Source organism: Echinops telfairi, unplaced genomic scaffold (assembly GCF_000313985.2).
Source record: "Echinops telfairi isolate 266 unplaced genomic scaffold, ASM31398v2 ScPeMD7_3509;HRSCAF=4178, whole genome shotgun sequence".
NCBI classification, from domain to species: Eukaryota; Metazoa; Chordata; class Mammalia; order Afrosoricida; family Tenrecidae; genus Echinops; species Echinops telfairi.
In genome coordinates, this window is record NW_022107407.1 from 208,700 (window position 1) to 233,379 (window position 24,680).

Sequence of the window (24,680 nt, forward strand, 5' to 3'; positions counted from 1 at the left end):
AAGAAACCAGATTTTTTTTTCTCAGAACAACCTAATCACCATCAAAGTACTCTCCACTACACTTAATACATTTGTCAATTCTGTGATTCCACTCTTGGAAATATTTTTCAAACTAAATAGTTTGGTTGGCTGACATCAAATTGCTGTCCTTTCATGTCCCTCTTAAAAACAAAAAGGTCACATGGAGTGAGGTCAGGGGAGTAAGGTGGGTGGAGCAAGAGAGGCATGCTGTTTTTGCCTTAAAACTGGTGCACTGAGGTGGCTACATGAGCAGGTACATACATTGTCATAATGCCAAAACAAGCCCCCCATCTGCCACAAATCAGGCCTTTTTGTTGCACACTGTTACGCTATCTTTTCAAACCTCTAAATAGGAAGCTTGATTAACAGTCTGAGCTGGTGGAATGAACTTCAAATGCATTATATTTTCGTCTTTTCGTAAAGTAAACAGACCTCCGGAACGAGGTTTGTCAACATCAACATTCCACCTTTTTAGAAACAAGAAAACCACTCATACACTTGAATTTTTCCCATAGCACTGTCCTTATAAGCTGTGTTCAACATCACATTTTCTGCAGCATTTTTCCCAACCAGGAAACAAAATTTCACAGCTGCTTCATACTGTTCTCTTAAACCAGTTACCATAAAAGACAAGGTTTGAGTGAAACTTCTTTTAAGAAAAAATTCACTGTGACCACAGAGAGCCTTCCCAGGCAATGCCACTGGGTGTACTAACAGTGTGAGTTGCTTGATGCTCACCTAATGGGAAAAATGATTACTATAACAGCTTTGCTCTGCCCAGTGTGATTTGTACCCTTATCAAAGATCAGTTGTCTGTAAGCCACTGATTTTATTTTCTGTTCTTTACCATTGGTCTGGTTATCTTTCATCATACCAGTACTATGATGTTTTGACAACTGTGGGTGTGTAATACGTTTTAAAATCAGATAATTCAAGCCCTCTGACTTCATTCTTCCTCTTCAGGAGGTTTTGTTTTTTTTGTTTTTTTGGCTAATTTTGGACTTTGCCCCTTGCCATATGAAGTTGATAGTCAGTTTTTTCATTTCTTTCAAAAACGATACTGGTATTTGTATCGGGATTGAGTTGAATTTATACAGCGCGTCAGATAAGATTGACATATTTACAATATTTAGTATTCGATCCACGAGCATGGGATATTCTTCCAGCAATTTCTTGTATCTTTCTTCCTGATCCTCGTGTTTGGCGGCCATTTGAATGTCTTCTCTGGTGAAATGTCTGTTTCCCACTTTTGAATAGGTTATTCATCCATTTGCTAAGCTGTCAAGTTTTATATGCATTTGAGTTATTAAATTCTTTCTGCTTATGATTCTGAGGATATTTACCTGGTCCAGAGCTTGCCTTCAGTTTTTTGTTTTTGTCTTCAGTTTTTTGTTTTTGTCTTCACTTTCTAGGTAAAGTTTTTAGTGGATAAAAGTTTAAAATTTTTATGAGGCCCTTTTATGGTTTGTATCTTGCTGTTTGTGCTTTGCTATTACATTAGATGATCTATTGTAGGCAGTTAGATTTTGGAGCATTGCCCTTGTTTTCTTAAGGGTTGTGTGATTTTAGTTTATATATTTCAGTGTTTAATTTATTTTGAATAGTTGTATGATATAAGATAGGGAGCTGCTTAAATATTCTGCATATGTAAATACTATTTTCCCTGTGTCAAAACTCAATTGAACATAACGGTTTAGGTTTATTTCTGCAGTCTCAATACTGTTCCATTGATTGGTCGCAGCTTGATAACTTCATTTGGAGACATTAATGAGATAAATAGCGCATTGGATGCGGGACACAAGCTCACTCTCTGGGAGACATTCCTGTGGACTAGACTCATGGAGCTAAGCTAGTACCCTGAGCTGATGGAGCCACATGGAGACCCCTGCCCTCACTGAGATGCTTCCTCTGCTACTGGATCCATAAGATTTTCCACCTACTGGCCTTTTATCTTTCTGCATTCAGCATCATTGCATGTGTTGCCTGAGTCTGTTGTTATAGGACATATGGGCTAATATCAGACTTATGGACTGGGATGTTTTGTCAATATTCCATTGCTCTTTTATATAAAGCTGTTTCTTATTCACATATGAGTGTCTATGAATTTGTTTCTCTAGTCTATCCGGACTAAGACATTATTGTACCTTGGGCGTGGGCTACTAGGGAAACAAATCATAAAGATGGAGATGGTAGTGTTTTATCTTTGGCTAGCCAGAAGTCAGATTTTTTTTCTGAGTTGTTTTCTGGAAAGAAAAGGGGAAGTTAAAATGTTGACTCTTTTCTTTGGTTGCAGTCTTTGGTTATTCTTATCTGAAATGGTGATAATGAATGTGATTAATGTATATTTTGAGCTCAGAGGACAAAATTGCCCCTTGAATTTCTCAGAACAGTTTTTAGTGAAAATGGCTGACAGGAGGCCAAAATGGCTAACAGTCAGCCTGGCTCTGGCTTGATGCTGCCATTGGCTTAATCCCATATGTTGTATCAATGGAATAGTTGAGATAAGGATTAAGATAAGGTAAGTAAGGATTGAATCTAACTTTTAAAATTTAGATTAGTTCCGATTCTACTTTGTTTATGCTGATTTCTTCTGCTTATTGTTGATTTACTGATTGATAGAAATGATTATTGGGAAGTATGAAAATAGTTTGTAAGCCTTGCCTTCAGCCATTGAAATTTGAATCTTTTAATGTGTTAAGAAATGACCTCAAAGAAGGCTCTGAAAAGAAAAGCCCCACGTAGTGCTTTGGCATATTCAGGACATTTGCGTTGCCTAGAACCTATTCACAGATTTTTTGGGGGGTGGGGGGGGTGGGAGACTCTTTGGATTTTTGTATTTTGAACTTGCAGTTTGTTCTTGAGGCTTGAAAAAAATCTGGAACCATGAAGAAAACTTCTCTAGGACTGAACATTATAGGACACCTGTGGGCAGGCTGGTGACTACCTGGATCCACTTGTTGAGTTGAAGTGGGAGAAAAGCAGCAATAGAGAGATGGGTTGAGTTGAAGTGGGAAAAATGCAGCAATAAAGAGATGGGTTGATGACATCTGTGGACCTGGTTCACAGGAACTAGACGAGAAGATGGGAGTGGGTTGACTGGTCTGAAGTTCATTACCTAGCATAAAGGGGCTAAGGATGTTGAGAATTTGTGACAGTGTCCATGGTCTAAAGGCAAGGTAGCCAATGGGCACCCTGATGAGGGTAAGTGAGGCAGCCCACATTGAGTTGACCAGAACACAACCAAATAAAGAGAAAATATTTGAGCCTATGAGCTGGTACTTATTGCTGCTGACTTTATGGATGGCCAGTTCTGATTTGACTTTGCTTATAGATGCAGACTTCATAAGGTTATAATTTGAATGAAGATTCTTCATACCAAAGAATCTGATTGTCATATTAGAGCACTGAGTTGATATAAGTGGACAGTATAGAAATTGTATACCCAAAATAGAGCAGATAAAGACATGAAGTGGCTGACTTACAAACTTTCATAGGTGAGGAAATATATTCATAGGAATATATTCATAAAATTCTAGAATTAAAGTGTAGGTGTTACTTAATGCAAGTTGTTAGGCATAGGATACTTTTGTTTTGTTCACTTACAGAATGTTATGTTTAAATGAGGGTGGTACATGTTGTATGTGTTTGAGATTATGCATTCCAGTTTTATCCTGTTAGGTACAGATTTTATTATTGTCGGTTTGTAAATTATATATGGCTAAAGAGTTGTGTGAAAGTGTCAAATTGACATGGAGTGGTCTGTTGTAGTTTCATAATCTACCACAAATCCCAATTTAATACTTAAGAGTGAATGGGGTGGACTTTAGCCTGTCAATCAGGTTGCAACTTGATTACCTCATTTGGAGATGCTATGGAAATAAATAGCTCTTTGGATGCAGGACACACGCTCACTTCCTGTGACATATTCCTGCTGACAAGACCCATGGAGATAGGGTGGGCTGGAAAGGGGGAACCGAATACAGGGATCTACATATAACCTCCTCCCTGGGGAACAGACAACAGAAAAGCGGATGAAGGGAGATGTCGGACAGTGTAAGATATGACAAAATAATATTTTATAAATTTTCGAGGTTTCATGAGGGAGGGGGAAGTGGGGAGGGGAGTGGGGGAAATGAGGAGCTGATGCCAGGAGCTTACATGGAGAGCAAATGTTTTAAGAATGATTATGGCAATGAATGTACAAATGTACTTGACACAGTGGATGTATGTATGGATTGTGGTAAGAGTTGTATGAGCCCCCAATAAAATGATTTAAAACAAGGAAAAAAAAGAAAGAATTCAATTGCAATAATGTACCTGAAACAGTGATGTGTGAGAAAACGAAATGCCTCCAGAGTAATTTAAAGTCCCGGAAAAATGAATTTGTAATTTTAATTTTGGGGTCCTGGAAACAATTATTTGATTTTCCATTATTATGGCAGAAGTATGTTCAGTTCTGGAATTTTTCGGTGCTTGTACATGTATTTGAAACAAATTGAGTTTGACAACTTAGATATTAATGTGTATAGTATTGTAAGGAATACAAGAAATAATTTTATAAATACTTAATTATAAGGCATATAAGAGCTTTCACTTAGTTTCTCAAGTAGAATAAGACTGACTATACCCTTAAACATCTCTGCCTTTTTGGATCATACCCTCATCGTGAACTTTATAAAGTAGCTGTCATCTTGAGTTGGCTTTGTTGTTTTTTTAAGCTATTTTATTGGGAGTTAATACAGATAACATATAATTACTTAGTTCAATTACTTCAAGCAGTATTTTAGATTTGCTACCGCAATCAGTTTCAAGCTATTCTTTTCCTTCTTGTACTCCTTGATATCAGCCCTGTTTTACCATCCAGAAACTTATTCTACCCGCTGTCTTTGTAGACTCATCAATCCTGCGTTTCATATACCGAGAATCAGAAAAAGTAAAACAAATATTCAAGAGGGTGACCCCAAATGACATATAACACATCTGAGGTAAACTCCAATGTGAACGACCAAAAAAACCAAACAAACACAGAAAATATTGAAAACCTGATCAGGCCCAGTGTGCATCAGAGCTGACAAGGTTTTAACTATTCAAGTCAGGTTTATCATTTTGATCTTCTCTTCTCATCTCTCCAGTGCACTCTGTTTAGTGACCTTCCCATCCTTCTACTAAGGATAGAGGGGGATCACCAGAGACTTATTTCCTATGTAGTTCCCACAAATGGATCTTGGCCTCCCACTGTCATCCATAACCTTCTGCAAATTGGTTTTACACAATTTAAGATCTGATACTATTCTCTCCTACGACTTCAGATTTTTAATTTACAACCCTTTGGTGATTGAAGTTGGTGTGCTTCTTCCTTGTGGACTTAGTTGACATGTCACTTAGGTGACTGCTTGTTTGGAGACAAGCCTTTTAAGACCCCAGGCACTATTGTTTTCTGATAACCAGGCACCATCTACTTTCTTTCACCACATTTTGCTATAGTCCCCGCAGCTTCTGTGTTTTTGTCCTGAGGATGAGTATCAAGCAGGGCCAAATCCTATTCCTGGCTCTGTTTAAAAAAAAAAAATTATCGGCCTTTGGCTCCCTTTCAAAACCACCTTGTTAATTTATGGTAAACAGTCCTATTGATCATCCCCCTGGGGCACAGTCATCTTTTTGTTACTGTTGTCTTTGATTAGCCCTGTCAAGAAAGGGATATCCGGCCAATGTAGGCTAACTCCATGTCGCAGTACCTGAATTATTCACTAGTACAGAAACCATCCTTTCTTTGCTGGATGCCATTTACGCAAATAACGTGATTTAATTGTCAGGGAATATTTACAATAATATTCACGGAAAACATCAGTCACAGATTTGCTGGAATTATATATCTTGATGCAGCATAGAGAACATTGATGTAGCAAGATCAAAGTGGTCCGCCTGCCAACAATTCAATTATCTTGGTATAGCTGCTTCTGCTTCCTCAGACACCATGAATTTTTCATCTTAAGTCCTCAGGTTGCAAGTGTGTGTGGTAGAGAACAGTTAACCCAGCGGAGATTCCGCACCCGATCTCACTGATGAAGCCTCTGGAGCATGCCAATATTCAGTGTCCCAGCATCCCAAGGATGCACTCAGAAACTCATATCAGTGTGGCCTATTGAGTGCATACCACAAGGGACACTCCCCCTGTATGGGCCCCTAAAGCATTTTCAGTCATTCTCCAAAATGGAGGTTGGTCCTCATTATATATTAACGATCCAGTGTTATGATGGGTGCTGTTTGGAAACAAATACATTTCCTTTTATCTACATAGACGATTGTCAAAGAATGTCCAAGGAAACAGTGGCAGTTTCCTGGGTGATAGGTAAGGATGTTGCAAGCAGGTGAAGAGAAGGAGGGGAGGGACACTAACTTTAAAATCCTCTGGGTTTTTTTTAACTGTTTGAATTTTGATCAAATGCATGTCTACTTTTGCAAGCCCATTTATTAATAAGTAATAAAAATATAAGGAGGGGCTTTTCAAAAAGTTAATGAAAGTAATGGAATTGAGAGATCATAGAAAATTTTTGTGAAGTTTTAGAAGCCCTCTTATATGTGTGTATAAGTTACTTTTTTTTTAAATGGAAGCAGTGTTATTGCTGTCCTAATGAAATCACAAAGAGCATCTTCAGATGCTCTGAGTAACTCAATAAATGTTTATATGCAGCTTGGCATATTGTAATTCCTTGAAATCTAGATATTGATCATTTTTTTCCCTTAGCCTTACAATTCTTTGTCACCTTCCAATAAGTGTGTAGGTCATAAGAAAGAGTAAACTTGGTACCATTCGAATCTGATTCATAGCAACCCTACAGGACAGAATAGAACTGTCTCTATGGGTTTCTAAGGCTGTAGTCTTTTTTTTTTTTTAAACAGTTTTAGTGTTAATCCACCATACAGTCCTGAGGAAGAGTTGTCCGATCAATTGTAGGACATTTTCTTCTTTCTACTCATTGTTATTAGCTCTCTATTTCTCCCATCCCACACCTCTAAAAATCCAGTTACTGACTCTATACATTCACACATCCTGGATTTAATATACTGGAAAATATACAAATACAATAAAATAAAATAGAGATAAACCTCAATCAAAAAGACAGCAAGATATAGAGTTCTTTTGATGAGTGAAATTTGCTTTTCTTTTCACAGATAACATATTTTTGTTCTTTCATCCAGGCAACAGAAATAGACACCAAGATCAATGTATGTACACGAGCCTACCATCTACTTGTAAAAAAGTTGGACTTTAATCCATGTGACATCATCTTTGACCCCAATATTCTTACCATTGGTACTGGGATGGAAGAACACAACTTGTATGCCATTAATTTTATTCATGCAACTAAAGCCATTAAAGTAAGTTTGGATAATTTCTCTTCTCAACCTATGACATAGCTTGAATTCATAGTTTGTTTGGCCTCTGTGAATAGTTGGAGCTAATTATTTATGATATATTCATGGGTGGAGAATGTTGATAGTCGTGTTCTTGGGTACTAAATTGTTATTCTGAAATTTAAAAGCCTTTATTTCATTTTTTATATAACCTTATTTTTAATTATGGAGTGGTGTAATATACAGTTTCCGAAATATAGGAAACACAGTGTCTAATATTGATTTATGAGGCATATAACAGCTAGTATCCCCTCACTTAATTCGTGCTGATTTCTAATTATAAAAGAGGGCTTCAGTTTGTGGAAAAGTTACATGATCTTTTAATTGCATTTGTTTAAAGCTGACTTGTGCCTTCATCCTGAATTTTGATAAAGTAGCAGTCATCCTGAGTTTTATGGTATCACTCTATTGTTTTTCTTTATAATTTTATCACTCACATATGTATATCTGAACAATATAATTTTTCAACTTAATATACTTGCAGTCATAAGATTCTTGTATACTCTTGTTACACAGCCTCATATTTTAATTTTAAGTGGTTACTTTTGTTATAGCTTGTTCATTTTTTTAAAATCATCTTATTGGGGCTCATACAACTCTTATCACAATCCATACATACATCCATTGTGTCAAGCACATTTGTAAACTCATGCCATCATCATTCTCAAAATATTTGCTCTCCACTTAAGCCCTTGGTATCAGCTTCTCATTTTTCCCCTCCATCCTCATTCCCCCCTTCCGTCATGAACCCTTGATAATTTATAAATTATTATTATTTTGTCCTGTCTTACACTGTCCAATGTCTCACTTCACCCACTTTTCTGTTATCTGTCCCCCAGACAGGAGGTTATATGTAGATCCTTAATTAAAAAGTAGTTATGCAAGAGTATATTGCATATATTATTATATCTACTATTGTATAACTACTTTGTAATTAACCATTCTGTTGTTGATGGACATTTGGGTTGTTTCTACTTTGGGCACATTATGAACAATGCTTCCATGAAAATTCATGTATATATATCTTGGGTGGATGTGCATGACTTTCTCTACAGAACATACTAAGAAGTAGACTTATTTTCATTGGGACATAACAGTAGATAAAGACACACTGTCTCCCCAAATATATAAGCCAGTTCACACTATAACTAATAATAAATGAGTTCCTCTTGTTCCACATGGATGCTAATACTTGATATTGATATAAGGTGTGTTAGGAGCCTCATTAACTGTCTGCTTATATTTATCTCTAGTTCTGACTCTTACATCACTGTCATTCTTAAGTACATATTTTATGGGGCACTCAAGTATTTTGCATTGTCCTGGTTACTACAGAGATATTATTGTTGTGGTTAGATGTTATTGCGTCAGTACTGACTCACAACTATGATACAACCGCATGAAACACTTGCCTGGTACTGTGAAATCTTACAGTTGTTATTATATTTCACCCCATTGTTGCGGCCACCCTGTCAATCCGTCTAGGTTAGGGTCTCCTTATTTATTAACCTTTTCTTTATGAAGCATCATGTCTTCCTGCAGAGACTGTCGTTCCTAATAACATATCCAAAGTACGTGAGATAATGTTTCCCCATCATCTGTTCTAAAAGACCATTCCAGCTGTACTTCCAGGAGAGATATGTTTGTCTTTTGGTCATCCATGGGTATATTTGGTATTCTCCATCAATACTATAATTCAAAAGCATAATTTCTTTCCTTTATTTTGTACCTGCCCTTAGGAAAATTTGAATCTGATAGAAAAATTGTAAAGTTATGGCTGATGATTCCATAGTATGTCAAGTTTTGGTTTATGTTTAATAAAATAGTCCTCTTATGTGTTCTGTTTTCTTCTTATATATAAATTCTATGAGAAGTAACCATTGCATTGGTTAAAACAGGGGAATCTTTTTTCATTAAATGTTTTTTCTAATCAGGAAACATTACCTGGAGCAAAAATAAGTGGAGGTCTTTCCAACCTATCTTTCTCCTTTCGAGGAATGGAAGCCATTCGAGAAGCAATGCATGGAGTTTTTCTTTACCATGCAATCAAGGTATGGTTGAAGACCTGTTTGTCTTGTTGAAAACAGCTTGGATTTAGGTCAACGCTGGCAAACTTCAGCCTGCAGGCCAAATATATGAGCAAAGTTTTATTGATTGATGGTTAAGCACTCAGCTGCTAACTGAAAGAGTGGTGGCTCAAACCCATGCACTGCTCTGCAGGAGAAAGATGTGTTAGTCAACTTCTGTAAAGATTATAGCCTTGGAAATGCAGTAGGACAGTACTACTTTGTCTTGTGAATATGCTGTGAGTTGGAATAGGCTTACTGGTAACAGGTTTGAATTTTTTTAATTGTTCTTTTGTCCCTTATACAATCTTCAAGTTACAAAAAGAAATCTGTTTTTAAGTGTGTCTAAGTCAAATTAGTAGTTAAGTTAGGTATTCATAGCCTAGGGACTGACTGTCAATGACAATATTCGTACTATCGCAGCACAATTAAGTAGTTGCAACAATGATTGTATGACTTCAAATCTTTTTAATGTGATAGGGGGGAAAAAGGTGATCCCTAATATAGAGTATGAGTGGAAGACCTTAGTTTTCTTTCTGTTACTCTTAGTTTGGTATGGACATGGGGATAGTGAATGCTGGAAACCTCCCTGTATATGATGATATCCCTAAGGACCTTCTGCACCTCTGTGAGGATCTCATATGGAATAAAGATCCTGAAGCTACGGAGAAGCTCTTACGTTATACACAGGTAGAAGAGAAAATGTTCAGTGGGTGTTTTTTTCCTATCTTTCATTATATTACTCGTGGTATTAAACCTTCGTTATAGAGAAGCAAGTATTTAAAATATGTCACCCAAGTGACACTTTGGGTCAATGGAATTTTATATAAAGAGTTCAAGAGAAATAGGCCATACCTAGACTCTTTCAGTGATATTAACTTACTTTTATTTAAATTTATTTTAAAATATAAAATTTCCTCTTATCAAAGTAACATTTATCGTTAACTACCTTCCCACATTATTTAATATTTTCTTCATCATTAAAAATAGCTATTTGTGTTTTCTGTGGGTCTGTGTTACTGGTGACTATTTTCCATTGTTGCACATATATGAACCTGCTCGTGTTAAAATTTGGTCCATTTGGGGCTCTAAAGTTCAAGGCTTGAAAATACACATCAGATCTATTGAAATGAGAACTATACTTAATCCAAAAAGCAGATGATACTCATCCATTATATATGGTATGTCTGGCACAGTTTTACAAGTGTCTCTCTTGGGTATCACTTCCTAGAATTCATATTAAGGAAACCTTATATCTAAAAATTTTAAATCCCAACATTTTAGTTAGTGTAAGAGAGTGATTAGTGAGGAAGCCACTTTGCTAACAAAGCATGTTGGAGAAATGTTAACATACTTTATTGCCAACTATGTGAATGATTTCCAAATTCAAATTTGAATTTAAAACTCTTGGTAGAAATGCTAATGTACTGGCAGAAGGCTAGGACAATATAAGCTGCAGCCTTGATTTTTTTTTCTTACCTTTATTGGGGGCACTTACATCTCATCACAATCTATACATTCATCCAGTGTGTCAAGCACATTTGCACTTAAGCTGTCATCATCATTTTCAAAGCATTCTCTTGCCACCCGAGCCCCTTAATTTCTTCCCCCTCCCTCTCCAACACCCCCCCCCAGGAACCCTTGATCAGTTATAGATTACTATTTTCATATCTTATATTGTCCTCCATCGCCCCTCACCTGCTTTTCATCCCCTGGGGAGGGAGTGTAGGTTTATCCTTATGATCGATTCCCCCTTTCTCCCTCCCACCCTCCCCTAATCCTCCTGGTATCTCTACTCTCATTGTTGGCCCTGAGGGATTTATCTATCTTGGATTCCCTGTGTTGCAGGCTCTTATCTGTAGCAGTGTTTATGTTCTGGACTAATCAGATTTGTAAGGTAGAATTGAGGTCACAGGTCACGATAGTAGGGTGGGGGAAAGAAGCACCAAAGAACTAGAGGAAAGTTGCTATACTGCACCCTGACTGGCTCATTTCTTCTCTCTGACCCTTCTGTGAGGGGATATCTACAGATGGGCTTTGGGTCTCCACTCCATGCCCTCCGCTTCCCCTGCCACCCCATTCACATTAAATATGATTTTGTTCTGGGCCTTAGATGCCTGATACTTGGACCCATCAACACCTAATGATCACACAGACTGGTGTAATTCTTCCATGTGGGCTTTGTTGTTTCTGAGCCACATGGCCGCTGTTTATCTTCAAGCCTTTAATATCCAAGACATTATGTCTTTTGGTAGCTAGGCACCGAACATGATGATGGTAGGACCATAGGAAAGTAAAAGAAAATAGAGGAACAAACCAGGAAGCAAAGGACATTTATAGAGGTCTGTGTTAGACAGGGTTCTCTAGAGAGATAAAACCAAATTGCTGATAATTAAATATATTTATTTATAAAGATAATTAGATATATAACAAGAAATGAACTGTTAAATCATATAATTAGATATATAACAAGAAGTGAACTATTAAATCATATACAGATAAATATGTAATATAAGAAATGAACAGTTAAATTATAAGCACTACAAATGGCTCAGAGTTGTGAGAGACTAGCAGTCCTTCTCATCTCTCTGCTGCCAGATCTCCCTCTATTTATAGAGTGAGGCTATCTCAGCACAGCAGCCAATCACAAGGCAGATCACCAACTGTCAACTAACCACCAGTCCCATCTGCCAGTCCCTAGCTCCAGAGATGTCTTAAAGGGACCTAAACATACAGAGACACAGTCCACAGGCTAGGCATCCCACAGGTAATGTAGCCTATAAATTGAGGCAAAGAACAAGCAAGGCAGGCGCACACTTGTCCGATGATCAAAGAGCAAGAGACAAGAAAGGCGAGGCTCACCAAGCCATTATCTCTCCGCCCTTCAGTTAATCCTATCGGCCAGGCTGGCATAATAAACTATATCAAGGTCTAAATACAGACATGTATATATGTTAAAATATATATATATATACATATAACTAGAGGGGATAGAACTATGTACTCATATCTATAAGTTAAGAATTAAGATTGGAGATGGACATTGGGCCTCAACTCAACTACTGCATCAACACAGGAATACTTTGTTCTAAGAATCCGGCATTCTGTGATGCTCACCTTCCTGACAAGATCGCTGAAGACAAAATGGGTGCATAAGCAAATACAGTGAAGAAAACTGATGCAGCCTTGATTTATCAACTTTATTGTTGACAGAATGTAGATTTCGAAAGCAGCTCTTGGGAGCAAAGATGACTAGAGTTTAGATCCTGTCCTAACAAGCATCTGGCAATCTGTTTTCTACAAATAATTCTAATTGCTCAAATGGAGCCAGCGTTACCTGGATCAGGTTCTTGTCATTTACAAAGAGAAAGAAGTACCCTGGTATGACATTGAGACGTTGAGGATTAGGAGTATCCAAACTGCTCGTGATGGCTGATACTTGTTGGGACTCAAAAAAGATGAAGCCGTAGGGAAAAACCAGACCAGGACCAAGTGTGGCATGTTAAGGGTTGGTGCTTTGTATTGAGAGGACTTTTACAGAATGATAGTCAGATTTTGCATATTAGAAAATCCCCTCTGAGTTATATTGGGGACCAGAGTGATTCTGTACTGCAAAGACCAGTTAGTTTCTTGACTATGAGCATAGAAGTGGGAGTGGAGAGAAGAAATATTGAAGTATAATCATTAGGATTAGGTGATTAGTTGAATTTGAGGAATGACTGGAGATTCAGAATTGATACCTAGGTTTCTGGTTTGGGCAGCTGTTGCCAACAGTTGAGATAGAGAAACAGATAAAGCAATTCTGTTTACTTCATACAGGTACTATGTTCATTTCCACTTTGGTCCCATTGCTCAATCTGCCCCTTATCAAAAGCCAGCTCCTCAAAGCTGTTCATCAAACCCCAGCTTCTGATGACCACGCTTTCTTCAAAATTCTCTAGTTTATATCATATACTCATTCAACCTTTGACACAATGTCATTCTCAGTGTTTACCTTTCTTTGGTTATTTCCCACAAAGTCTTCAAGAGCATAGACTTGAGTCTTAAACCTCTTAATGTGCCCCCTCTAAAATCATGTCTCACTTAGTTCGGTTATAGCCTCCCTACACTTTTATGAATAATGGTAATCCTAGTTGAGAGCTTTAAAAGCTCATCTTTTTTGTTCTATTGCCTTGGAAATATTTTGTCCAATCCTTATCTTTTAGGAAAGAAGGAAAAAAAAAACAGAAACCTCATCTGCCTTTTTAATAAGTGTTTAAATTCTGAAAGATTTCTGTTTTTCTCTTCTTTCTCAAACAGTTTTTGAGATCTTAATTCATGCTAAGCACTTTTCTTAGTTACTGGAAACCTAAGAAAAGAGTATGGCACAATTTTTGCTGCCACATGGTTTAGTTAAGCTCCCTTCTTTGTTTTCTAATTTTGATTCAGACTCATGGAAAAGGAGGAAAGAAAGTCATTCAGACAGATGAGTGGAGAAATGGACCCATTGAAGAGCGCCTTGAGTACGCCCTTGTCAAGGTGAGTCGTGGAAACACTGAGCATAAAATAGACGTGCTGGGACTCATCATACATGCTTAATGTTAGTGCTGGAGGAGGAGACTAAACCAGTGGTCTCATTACACTGATTTTGACCCCAAAGTAACATAGTAATATTTGGAGATAGTTCTCATTGCTAAAAGTGTTTGGCAGTGCTGTTAATATTAGTGGTTGGCAATGTTGCTAAATACCTTGTAATGCACAGTAGATAGCCCGCACAATGAAGAATTACCCAGCCACAAATATTGATGACGTTGAGACTGAGAAGCCCTGTTTTAGACCAATTAGATGTCAATCAGCAAGTAAATTCTGGATCTTCTGATGACTGGAATTTTAGGAAAGATAAATGATCTCATCTTCAGTTTCCTTATTTGTGAGTCTAGCGAACAAAGTAATAGGTTTCTTTTTGATTCTAGAAGTCTTGTGCAGTTCACTTATTTCAGGTTGTCAAACTAGTCAGCCACTTCCAAAAATCCTTGCCCTGGGGCCTCCAGGGGAGTATGACATAATTAGTGGAGGTTGGACACTACAGTGGAGGACTTCATGGGTTTCAGCTTTCAACTAAGGCTTTTGCTTACTGTTGTTTCTTCATCCCTTTACCATTACAGTGAAAAAACATGGACTTCATAGGAGATATTTACTGTATATATACTCATGTATAAGCCGAGTGTTTCAGCACATTTTTAACGCAGCTTTTATAAAATTAGGTGCCTCAGCACATATTTCGGTCAGCTCATACTCAAGTATATATGGTATTAATATATAATTTGGAATACTATGTTTTATTATGAATTTGAATTTTATTTATGAGTACTTCTTTGTACACTTTTATATGTTACACAGAAAAACCAACTAAGTACCTTATATGGGTTATTTCATTTAATCCCCAAATGTGTGTATAAGACCATTGTTATATTTTAATTAAGGGAACCAGAGGAGCAAAGCATAAAAAAATGCCTGGATTAGATATAAAAGACAGAACTTTAACCCATCCAGTTAACATTTTGTAATTCTTCCTTTGTGGGCTATTTGGATGTAAATGGGGATTTTTTATGTGATTTTCATTTATTCATTTATTATTTTTTATAGGGCATCGAGAAACATATTATTGAAGATACTGAGGAAGCCAGGTTAAACCAGGAAAAATATTCTCGACCTCTGTATATAATTGAAGGACCCCTAATGAATGGCATGAAAGTTGTTGGGGATCTTTTTGGAGCTGGGAAAATGTTTCTACCTCAGGTGGGCCAAAGATGGGAAAAAATGATCACAATCGAATCTTTTTTGTATCTTGTAATATATAGAATCCTTGAGTATATCTCTTGGGATTTAATTTGAACAAGAGCTCAAAGGCATGGAGAGCTGGAGATTCTTTCTCTAAATGTATTGAAAAGTACCAATAATGTCTAAAATTACATCTTTGATGTGGTGATATGTTACCTGGGCATGCTTAGCATCCTAATCTTTCTGTTCTAATCTTCTGTACTGCCTCTTACTCTCAATGCCTGTATCTCTTATCCAGCAAAACAAAATAAACCCTAGGGCAAATGTAATTAATATTAAGATTTACTATGACCAGTCAGTGTTTATCTCTAAGGATGTATATTCTGATAAAACACATAAACTTTGTTTCTAGTAGTGGTCCATTAAATATTTCAAATAAAACTCAGAAACGTACTTTGAGTTGCAACAGCTACAAATCGTATTAGTTAACAAATATTTGTTGAACATCTAGCTTGGAGGAATACAAAAAGCTAAAGGGTTTTGTTTTTGCTTATGCATAGTGCTTAATTGTGACTCACACACTGGGAATTTTGAAAAGGAAGGTTAGGAATGTTGGAGGCTCTAAATAACTTGGAATGGTTAAAGAAATTCTAGACAGAGGGAAAATGATGTGCAAGAATTTGTAGGGAAGAAATTGCACATTCTAAATTTCTAGTGTAGTTTTTCATTGTACATAATTCATTGGCCTTCCCCACAAGGAGCTTATTCTTTATCTTTTTCACTATCAAGAAGACTCCACTATATCAATCATACATTCTTAATTTCTGCTAAGATCTCACAAGTGGTAGCACGTTATCTGTAACACACAGTGACCCAAACACTCACCTAATTCTGTGCCATGTTCACAGTCTTTACTATGTTTGATCCCATTGTTGCAGCAACTGTGCCAATTTATCTCATTGAAGATAGTCCTTTTTTTCACTGACCCCCTATTTCTTTAAGCATGATATCCTTCCCAGGGATTGGTCCCTCCTGATGACATATCCAAAGTATGTGTGAAAAAGTCTTGTCACCTTCATTTGTAAACGTTCTGACTGTACCTCTGAGATAGATTTGTTTGTACTTCTTGCCATCTGTAGTACATTCAGTATTCATGAAAAATTCAAATTCATCAATTCTTCCCCTGCCTTCTTTATTCGTTGTCCTGTATCCCCAAGCATATGAAACAGTTGAAAATACCTTGGTGTGGGTCAGTGCACCTTAGTCTGCAAAATGGCATCTTGTGTTTTAATACTTAAAGAGGTCTTTTGTAAGACCTCTTTGTTAATTGCAATACATCATTTTGATTCCTGAGGTGCTGTTTTTTAAGGCAGTGGATATGGTTCCAAGTAAAACGAAATCCTTGACAACTTCAGTTTTTTGTTTTGTTTTAACAAATGGTGTTGCTTATTAATCCACTTATGAGGATTGTTTTATTTTAGCCTCCAGACTAAGTAGGAGGTCATTTGATAAAGGTATCTAACTCTTTTTATTTCCCTAGGTCATAAAGTCAGCTCGGGTCATGAAGAAGGCTGTTGGCCACCTGATTCCCTTCATGGAAAAAGAAAAGGAAGAAGCTAGAGTGCTCACTGGGACAATAAAAGAGGCGGCAAGTTGTTGAGGGCTCTTTTTGTTCTTTTTTTTTTTAAATCATTTTATTGGGGCTCATACAATTCATCACAATACATAGATCAATTGTGTAAAGCACACTTATGCATCTGTTGCCCTCATCATTCCCAAAATTCACTTTCCTCTTGGGTTCCCAGAATCAGCTCATCTTCCTTTTTACCCCTCCTCCTCCCTTCCCACTCCCCACTAAGGAGTTGGTGCAGATGCCAGTGGGAGGGGAATGAGAGGGTATGGAGTGTTAAGTATTTGGGTTTCCCTGAAGATAAAATAGAGACGTGAGCAGGCATTGGTTCTTTCTTTTATCAAGTATCAGGATAATCCAGGATTTTCCTATTCATATGGTTTTATGAAATTCTCAAAATAAACATAATTTTTCAACCAAAGCCCATGTTTTCAAGACAAAAGCAGCTCATTCATTTCTCTATTTATTCATCCACCGACCTTTTACAAAGTTCTTACTCTGTCAGGTTTTGTGAACCAGACTGTCTCTACACTTGAAGAAATTGAGTAATGCCTGTTTTTGGAAAAGCCTTAACTGAATATTCTTTGTATACTGCTAATGTCTTTGGCATCACTTCTAGATACAGGTTAATTCTTGTTGGCTGCTCCACTGTAGTAAATCACCAAAGCTTTTTTGGTTTGTTTTATTTTTAAGATGTTTAGTTCTCTGTGTTTCTCAGTCGGTTCTGATCCTTAGTATCCTGAATTCTTAAATTGATTGGAGTTTGTGAATGGCAGAAACCAGACATAGCTTGTGTTCATAAACATTCCAGTTTTCCTATATGCCTTTTCTTCTTCTTTTTCGGTTGATGCTGACAATGCATGTTATAGCAATGGTAAAGAAATAGGAAATAATTGAATATTCTTCTGCACTGGGTTGTTATGTTGGTTTTTCAATTCTGATTGGACATATTTTAGTTAAGTTCTCACTCTGCCTCTTTCCTATTCCTTTACTTCTAACATTAAACCCAATCGGGTTTGGACAGTGAAGAATATTGCCTTAAGTTATAAGACTGTTTTATGTTGGTACATAAATTGTTCACTGATGTGATTGAGTTCATGATCTTAATTAAAAAGTTTAGTCCCCTGAAATAGCCAACAATGTAGGTTTCCTTTGAACTAGTTGGATTTATGGTTTTCTGTTTAGACAGCCTGTGACAAATTCTGCGTGTATCTTTCAAATGATTTCACTTGTGTTAAACTGCTTTCTGTATCAATATCTATAAGACATTAGAGGACTAGGTAATATCTGCTCTAACATGATAACAGCAATTAGTGCTTGACTGTTTCCCTTTCTCCTCAGGATCTTTACCAAGGCACTATTGTGTTGGCCACTGTTAAAGGGGATGTGCATGACATAGGAAAGAACATAGTTGGTGTAGTCCTTGGCTGCAATAACTTCAGGTAAGTGAAGAACTTAGATTCCTGAACTTAGCTCGATGAAATATTTACTAGTAAATTTGGGGGTAGGGGGTGGCAGTTGTATGGTAGAGGAACTTTATAATATATTGTTTTTGTTTACCTGTACTTCCATGTTTTTCCATATCAAATGGAATGTTATCTTATTCCATTATCTATGGAATCTGTCTGTCAAAGGAATGAAAAATATAATAACAGTGGTTTTTAAAAATTTAATTAGTGATAGAGCAACCAAGAACCTTCTTTAGCATTGACCATAGAATTTAAGTTCTAATGGCTAACATATTAGATGTCTTCTATTTTCAGTTGTATTTATCACCGTTTCCTATTTTCTCTAAATAGACTATCTAAAATAATTTTTAGAGTTGAGATCATATGAACCCTGGGCTAAACTGAGTTTTGTAGGAAGATTTTGTTGTACAGTTTCCATTTTACTTTGCTTAGAACAGAACCATGTATGCTTTTTTGGTGAATAGTGAATCTAGTTTCTGAAATATACAGAACTAAAATTCTCTTCTGATGTGTATCATTATACTGAGTAAATATTCATAAAATTATGTCAGAGCTGGTTGCCTATAGGAAAAGTTTATTGAGAATATTCTTTATAATGAAAAGTTTACCATGACCAAACAACAGACATTTGCCATTATTGACTTGTTTCTAATTTGGATTTTCTCTTATCTAGAAGAGAAGCTTAAAGGGATTACAGTGGTGCTCCTTGAGTTATGTTCTGCTATCAGTAACAATTTCCTTTTAAGCCTCATCCTTACTACTGATGTTTTCATCCATAACAGAGCTTATTAAATGCAATGAAGAACCATTTAAGAAGGCTGGAGTTGGGAGGAGTGGTGTCAGTATCGCTGATTTTTTTTCTGGCTGTATCAGCATTTCTATGTGCCTGCTTACTCATTGTAAAAAGAGTTAGCATCTCTCCTCATAGAAATGAGGAATTTTGCTTTTAATAATATAGACGAGGACAACAATAAGTTTGTGGGAAAATGGCATGAAAAGAGAATGGAATCTATAAATTTTTTTAAATTAAAAGATCATTTTATTGGGAGCTCTTACAATTCTTATTGCAACCCACACATCAATTGTATCAGGCTTATTTGTACATATATTGCCATTGTTCTTTTCTAGACCTTTATTTTCTATTGAGCCATTGATATTAGCTCCTCTTTTTTCTCCTCCCTCCCCCTCTATATTTTGAGGCACCTTTGTATTTATTATTTTAGATGACAGTAACATTCTTAGACTTTAATAAGAGTTGACTTAATTGTATCCTAGGCCCTTGTTGGTTGGTGATAGTGAGTGATTCAGAGGTAGAATTCTCAAGTTGCATTTGTTTTGAAATATTCTAAGTTACTTTGCACCATTTATCATCCAAAACAACTAAGTTGTTTCAAACTTCTTAAGGGTAATTTTAAAATATTGTATATTACAGATAAATGTACTTGCAAATGAAAACAAAACTGGACGGTAAATTGAAATAACGTGGGCTTTGGGAATCAAAAGCCCTGGATATTGCCTGCCATTATAAGCTATATGTTTACAAATCCTTATCTAGTGTAGGATTTGTACTCTATAAAATTGAGAAACACAATAATAACCCTGAAGCAAGGAGAGCAGGATCAAAACCATAGAAGAAAGGGGATGATGAAAGAAAATGAACCAAGAAGGCTGTGTGTCTGTGTGTGTGGTGGGGGGCAGGGGCGGGGGGGCGGGGGGAGCTGGGGGCAGGCAGGGGGAGAATTATTTTAAAAAAGAAAAAGGAAACAGATTGAGGCCTTGTATGATTTGAGAAGTGATAGATAGTTTTGAGGTATTAAACTCTTGGGAAATATATCCCTAATCCTCTGTATGGAATTCATTCTGACATAAATCTACAGGATAGAGTAGAACTGATCCCAGTAGTTTCCAATGCTATACATCTTTATGGAAGTAAACTGACTACTGGTTCTTTTGTGAGGTGGCTGGTTGGTGAGTGCAAGCCACTGACCTTGAGGCTAGTAGCTGTGTTAGTCTGGATTGACTAGAGAAATAAATTCATAGACGCTTGTGTATAAGAGAAAAACTTTATATCAAAGAGTAATTGTGCATTAAGAAAACGTTTCAGCCCAGTTCATTTTCAGTCCAAAAGTCTGCTATTTGCCCATATGTTCTATACCAATCTATAAATTCCTCTCCAGACTCACGCAGACATGCAATGATGCTGAATGCAGGAAGATCACAGGTCAGTGGGTGGAAAGTCTTGTGGATCCAGTGGTGTTGTAAGCATCTCAGTGCTGGCAGGGGTCTCCGCATGGCTCCTTCAGCTCCAGGACTCTAGCATAGCTCCATGTGTCTTCTCAACAGGAGTGTCTTGCAGGGAGTATGTCTGTGTGTCCTGCTTCCAACGAGTTACTTATTTCCTTAACGCCTCCAAATGAGGTCATCAACTGTGACCTGATTGATAGGCTAAACTCCACCCCCTTACTCTTAAGTCTCAAATTGACAACAGATTATGTAACTACCACAGTAACCCAAAATTTATCCTACAGTGCCAACAGGGCTCCTTATTACATGTCTAGATATGTTCAGATCCCCAAATTTTATTGCACTGTAACATCTCCACCATGTGTCTTCTAGTGTTACATACTGTGGTGGCTTGTGTGTTGTGATGTTGGAAGCTAGATCACTGGTATTTCAAATGGCATATTTCAAATGCCAGCAGAGTCAACCCGAAGTGAACAGATTTCAGTGGCGCTTCCAGACAAGGAACAGAAAGCAGAGAAGGAACCAGTTGTCAACTTTACACGAAATAGCTGAAAACCTTACTCATAGCTTTGAAACATTGTCAGATACTGTAGGCCTAATGAATGAAATTAGAACATTGTCAAAGATAGTTCCTGAGGATGGGCCTTTCAGGATGAAAGACACTCGAAATATGACCAAAGAGAATCTGCCTTCTCAAAATAAAATCAATCTTGTTGACATAGAGTAAAGCCTGTGGGATGAAAGCCTTTGGTATCTTCATTTGCTAATGAGGCTCAACTCAATATAAGAAGAAATGGCTACAAGCATGAATTAATAATTGAACTTTGTATGTATGAAGTATGCATGTAGAAAAAGTATAAGTCATAAAAAATTAAATGGAACACATAAAGATCAATATCCTAGTTGTTAGTGAGCTGAACTGGACTGGTGTTGGCCATTTTGAACCAGAAAAGCATGGTTTACTTTGCTGGGAATGACACAATCAAGAGGAATGGCATTGCATTCTTTGTCAAAAAGGACATGTCAATGCCTGCCTTGAAGTACAATGCTGACTGTGACAGGATTATATCTATCAAGGAAATACAATAAAAGGCATTCATCACTCAAGTTTATGCACCAGCCAGCAAAGCAAGTGATTCAGAAATTAAAGAATTCCACCAGCATCTTCAGTCACATTTTGCTCAAACATGTCATCAAAATGTGTGGATAACTATTGGTGACGGGAATGCAAAAGTTGGAAACCAAGGAAGGAAAATATGGTCTTGGTGATAGAAACTAAGCTGGAGATCCTTATGATGAGAATTTTGCAAGACCTAGTACTTATTCATAGAAAATACTTTTTTTTTAATAATATAAGGTGACTACAAAAGAGGAAGTGTACACATAGATTTCAATGTAGAATACAAAGAAATTAAATGAATGACATATGTGGGAAGAGATGATGGAGAAACTCAATACCAGTGGCTAAAACCAGGCCAGGGACTGACCATGGAACAGATCATCAATTGCTCATATATAAGTTTGGGATAAAGCTGAAGAAAATCAAAACAAGTCCCTAAGAGCCAGCCTATCTCACCTGAATTTCCAGAACATATTTGCTGCTTTGAACACTAATGACAAAAGTCCTGAGGACATCAAGAACATCATTCATGAAGAAAGTAAAAGGTCAGTAGAAAGACAGAAAAGGTCAAAATGGATATGAAAAGAAAGTCTCACACCTAAATGGAATAAATGATGAAGTCAAAGAGTTGAATATAAAGTTGCAAAGGGCAGCTCCAGAAGACAAAGTAAAAAATATGTGCAAAAACCTGGAATTAGAAAACCAAAAGGGAAACACGTTCACATACTGGAAACTAAAAGACCTCTAGAAAAAATTCAAGCCTAGAGCTGCAATAATGAAAGGTTCTATGGGCAAAATATTGAATGATGCAGACAGCATCAAAAGAAGATGGAAAGAATACAGTCACTGTACCAAAAAGAACTAGTCGGCATTCCTCCGTTGTAAGAGGCAGCATGTGAGCAAGAATCAGTGGTGCTGAAGGAAGACTTTCAAGCTGCACTAAAAGCATTAGTCAAAAACAAGGCTCCAGGAATTGATGGAGTACCAACTGAAATGTTTCAACAAGCTGCTGAAGCACTGGAAGCACTTATTTGTCTATACCAGGAAATTTTGAAAGCATCTACTTGGCCAACTGATTGGAAGAGAGCCATATGTATATGTATTCCATAGATAAGCGACCCAACAGTATGCTCAAATTATTTAAAAAAATGTTGCTGTCACATGCTAGTAACATTTTTCTCAAAGTTATCCAACAACAGCAGTATGTTGACAAAGACTACCAGAGGTTCAGCCAGGATTTAGAAAAGGACATGGAACAATAGATATTATTGCTGATGACAAATGGATCTAGGTTGAAAGCAGAGAATACCAAAAGATATTTTTTGTATGTTATTGAATATTCCAAGGCATTCGTCTGTGTGGACCATAATAAATTGTGGATAAATTTGAAAAGAATTGGAATTTCAGAACACTTCTTTGTAATTATCCAGAAGTAGAACATAGATCAAGAGGCAATTTGTGAGAACAAAAGGGAATACTGCATGGTTTAAATCAGGAGAGGTGTGTGTCAGGGTTGTATCCTCTCACTATACTAATTCAATCTATATCTGGAGCAAATAATCAGAGAGGAGGACTTATATGAAGAAGAATGTGGCATCAAGATTGGAGCAAGACTTGTTAAGCTGAGGTCTTCAGGTGACACAACCTTGAATGTTGGAAAGTGAAGAGAACTTGAGTCACTTGCTGAAGAAGATCAAGGTCTGCTGCACAAGGCTTCTTTACGGGACGGAGAGGGGGTAGGGTCAAGAATATTAGATGCACTTGACTGAAGCCATGATATTTTTCATTGCCTCATATGTATATGAAAGTTGGATATATTGAGTAAGGAAGACTGACGAAAAATCTGTGTATTTCAATTTTGGTGCTGGAGAAGAACATTGAAAGTATCATGAACTGCTAAAATGACAAACCAATCTGTGTAGAGGCAAGAATTTGCCTTACATACTATGGACATAGTGTCGGTAGAGACCAGACCCTGGAGAAAGACATCATGCTTGGTAAAGTGGAGGAAAACAAGAAGAAGGCCCTCAAGAAGAAAAATCGACATTGTGGCTGCAAAACAATGGGCTTGGGACAGGGAATAATTATAAGTATGACACAGAACTGTGAGGTGTTTTGTTCTTTTGTGCACAGGATCTTTATGGGCTGTAGCTGACTTAAAGGTACCTCTCACAGTAGTCTTCTTGCTTTTCCTCAAATGAGGGCAAGCATGCATATAAAAATTCCTAAAATACACTCTTCTTAAAACAAGAGAAATAAATGAGAACAAGATAATTCTTGTTATTGTACTGATTATTTTAAGACATATATATATACAGCATTAAAAAATGGTCATTTTTGAAATATACATGTTGATTTAAATGAATTCTGTGATTTTCATTGTTATATATGCAACAATCTAAACTTTGTTGTTGTTTCATAAAACCCAGTTATATAGGGTGGCACCTTCTTGCTTCTGTTACAACCTGCAGTGCCATATTTTTAAAACTGCAGTATTCATTTCCCACCATGTTCATGTTGACAGAGCTAAATATATTTATTGTGGCTATGAAAATATGTTGCTTTTTACTAAAGATTTCATGAGTATTAATTTTAAAGTAAAAATATGAGAAAAAGTCGAACAATTGAAACAGTTGGCAGGGTGTGTGGTGAGCATTAAGTTTTCTCTTGCCTTTGAGCATTTAACGTCACCAACTCATGTCATATGACAGCTCTGAAACACTGATTTTTGTAATTAAAAAGAAAAGGACTTGCCTATTTGATTTTAAGAAGTGTTGACATGAAATGCATGCTAATTTTTAAAAATAACTATTGGGAGCGCTTACAGTTATAATATTACATAATTCAATCATATCAAGCACTGCTGTACAATTGCTAACACCATCCGTTTCAAAACATTTTCTTCTTAAACTCTTTGATAACTTAATATCTGCTCCCCTTTATCTCCTCCCTCC

The 24,680-nt window shown here is 36.8% G+C and overlaps 1 protein-coding gene across 2 annotated transcripts in view; it reads left to right on the forward strand.

Moving 5' to 3' along the window:
- MTR (5-methyltetrahydrofolate-homocysteine methyltransferase) overlaps nt 1–24,680 on the forward strand; it is a 179,638-nt gene that overhangs the window by 103,474 nt on the left and 51,484 nt on the right. For both annotated transcript variants that reach the window (XM_045294252.1, XM_004709823.4), the window contains exons 16-22: nt 7,222–7,401; nt 9,372–9,488; nt 10,053–10,193; nt 13,932–14,021; nt 15,129–15,281; nt 16,804–16,911; nt 18,235–18,335. In XM_045294252.1, the coding sequence (XP_045150187.1) occupies nt 7,222–7,401; nt 9,372–9,488; nt 10,053–10,193; nt 13,932–14,021; nt 15,129–15,281; nt 16,804–16,911; nt 18,235–18,335 (890 nt within the window). The remainder of the gene's footprint in view (nt 1–7,221; nt 7,402–9,371; nt 9,489–10,052; nt 10,194–13,931; nt 14,022–15,128; nt 15,282–16,803; nt 16,912–18,234; nt 18,336–24,680) is intronic.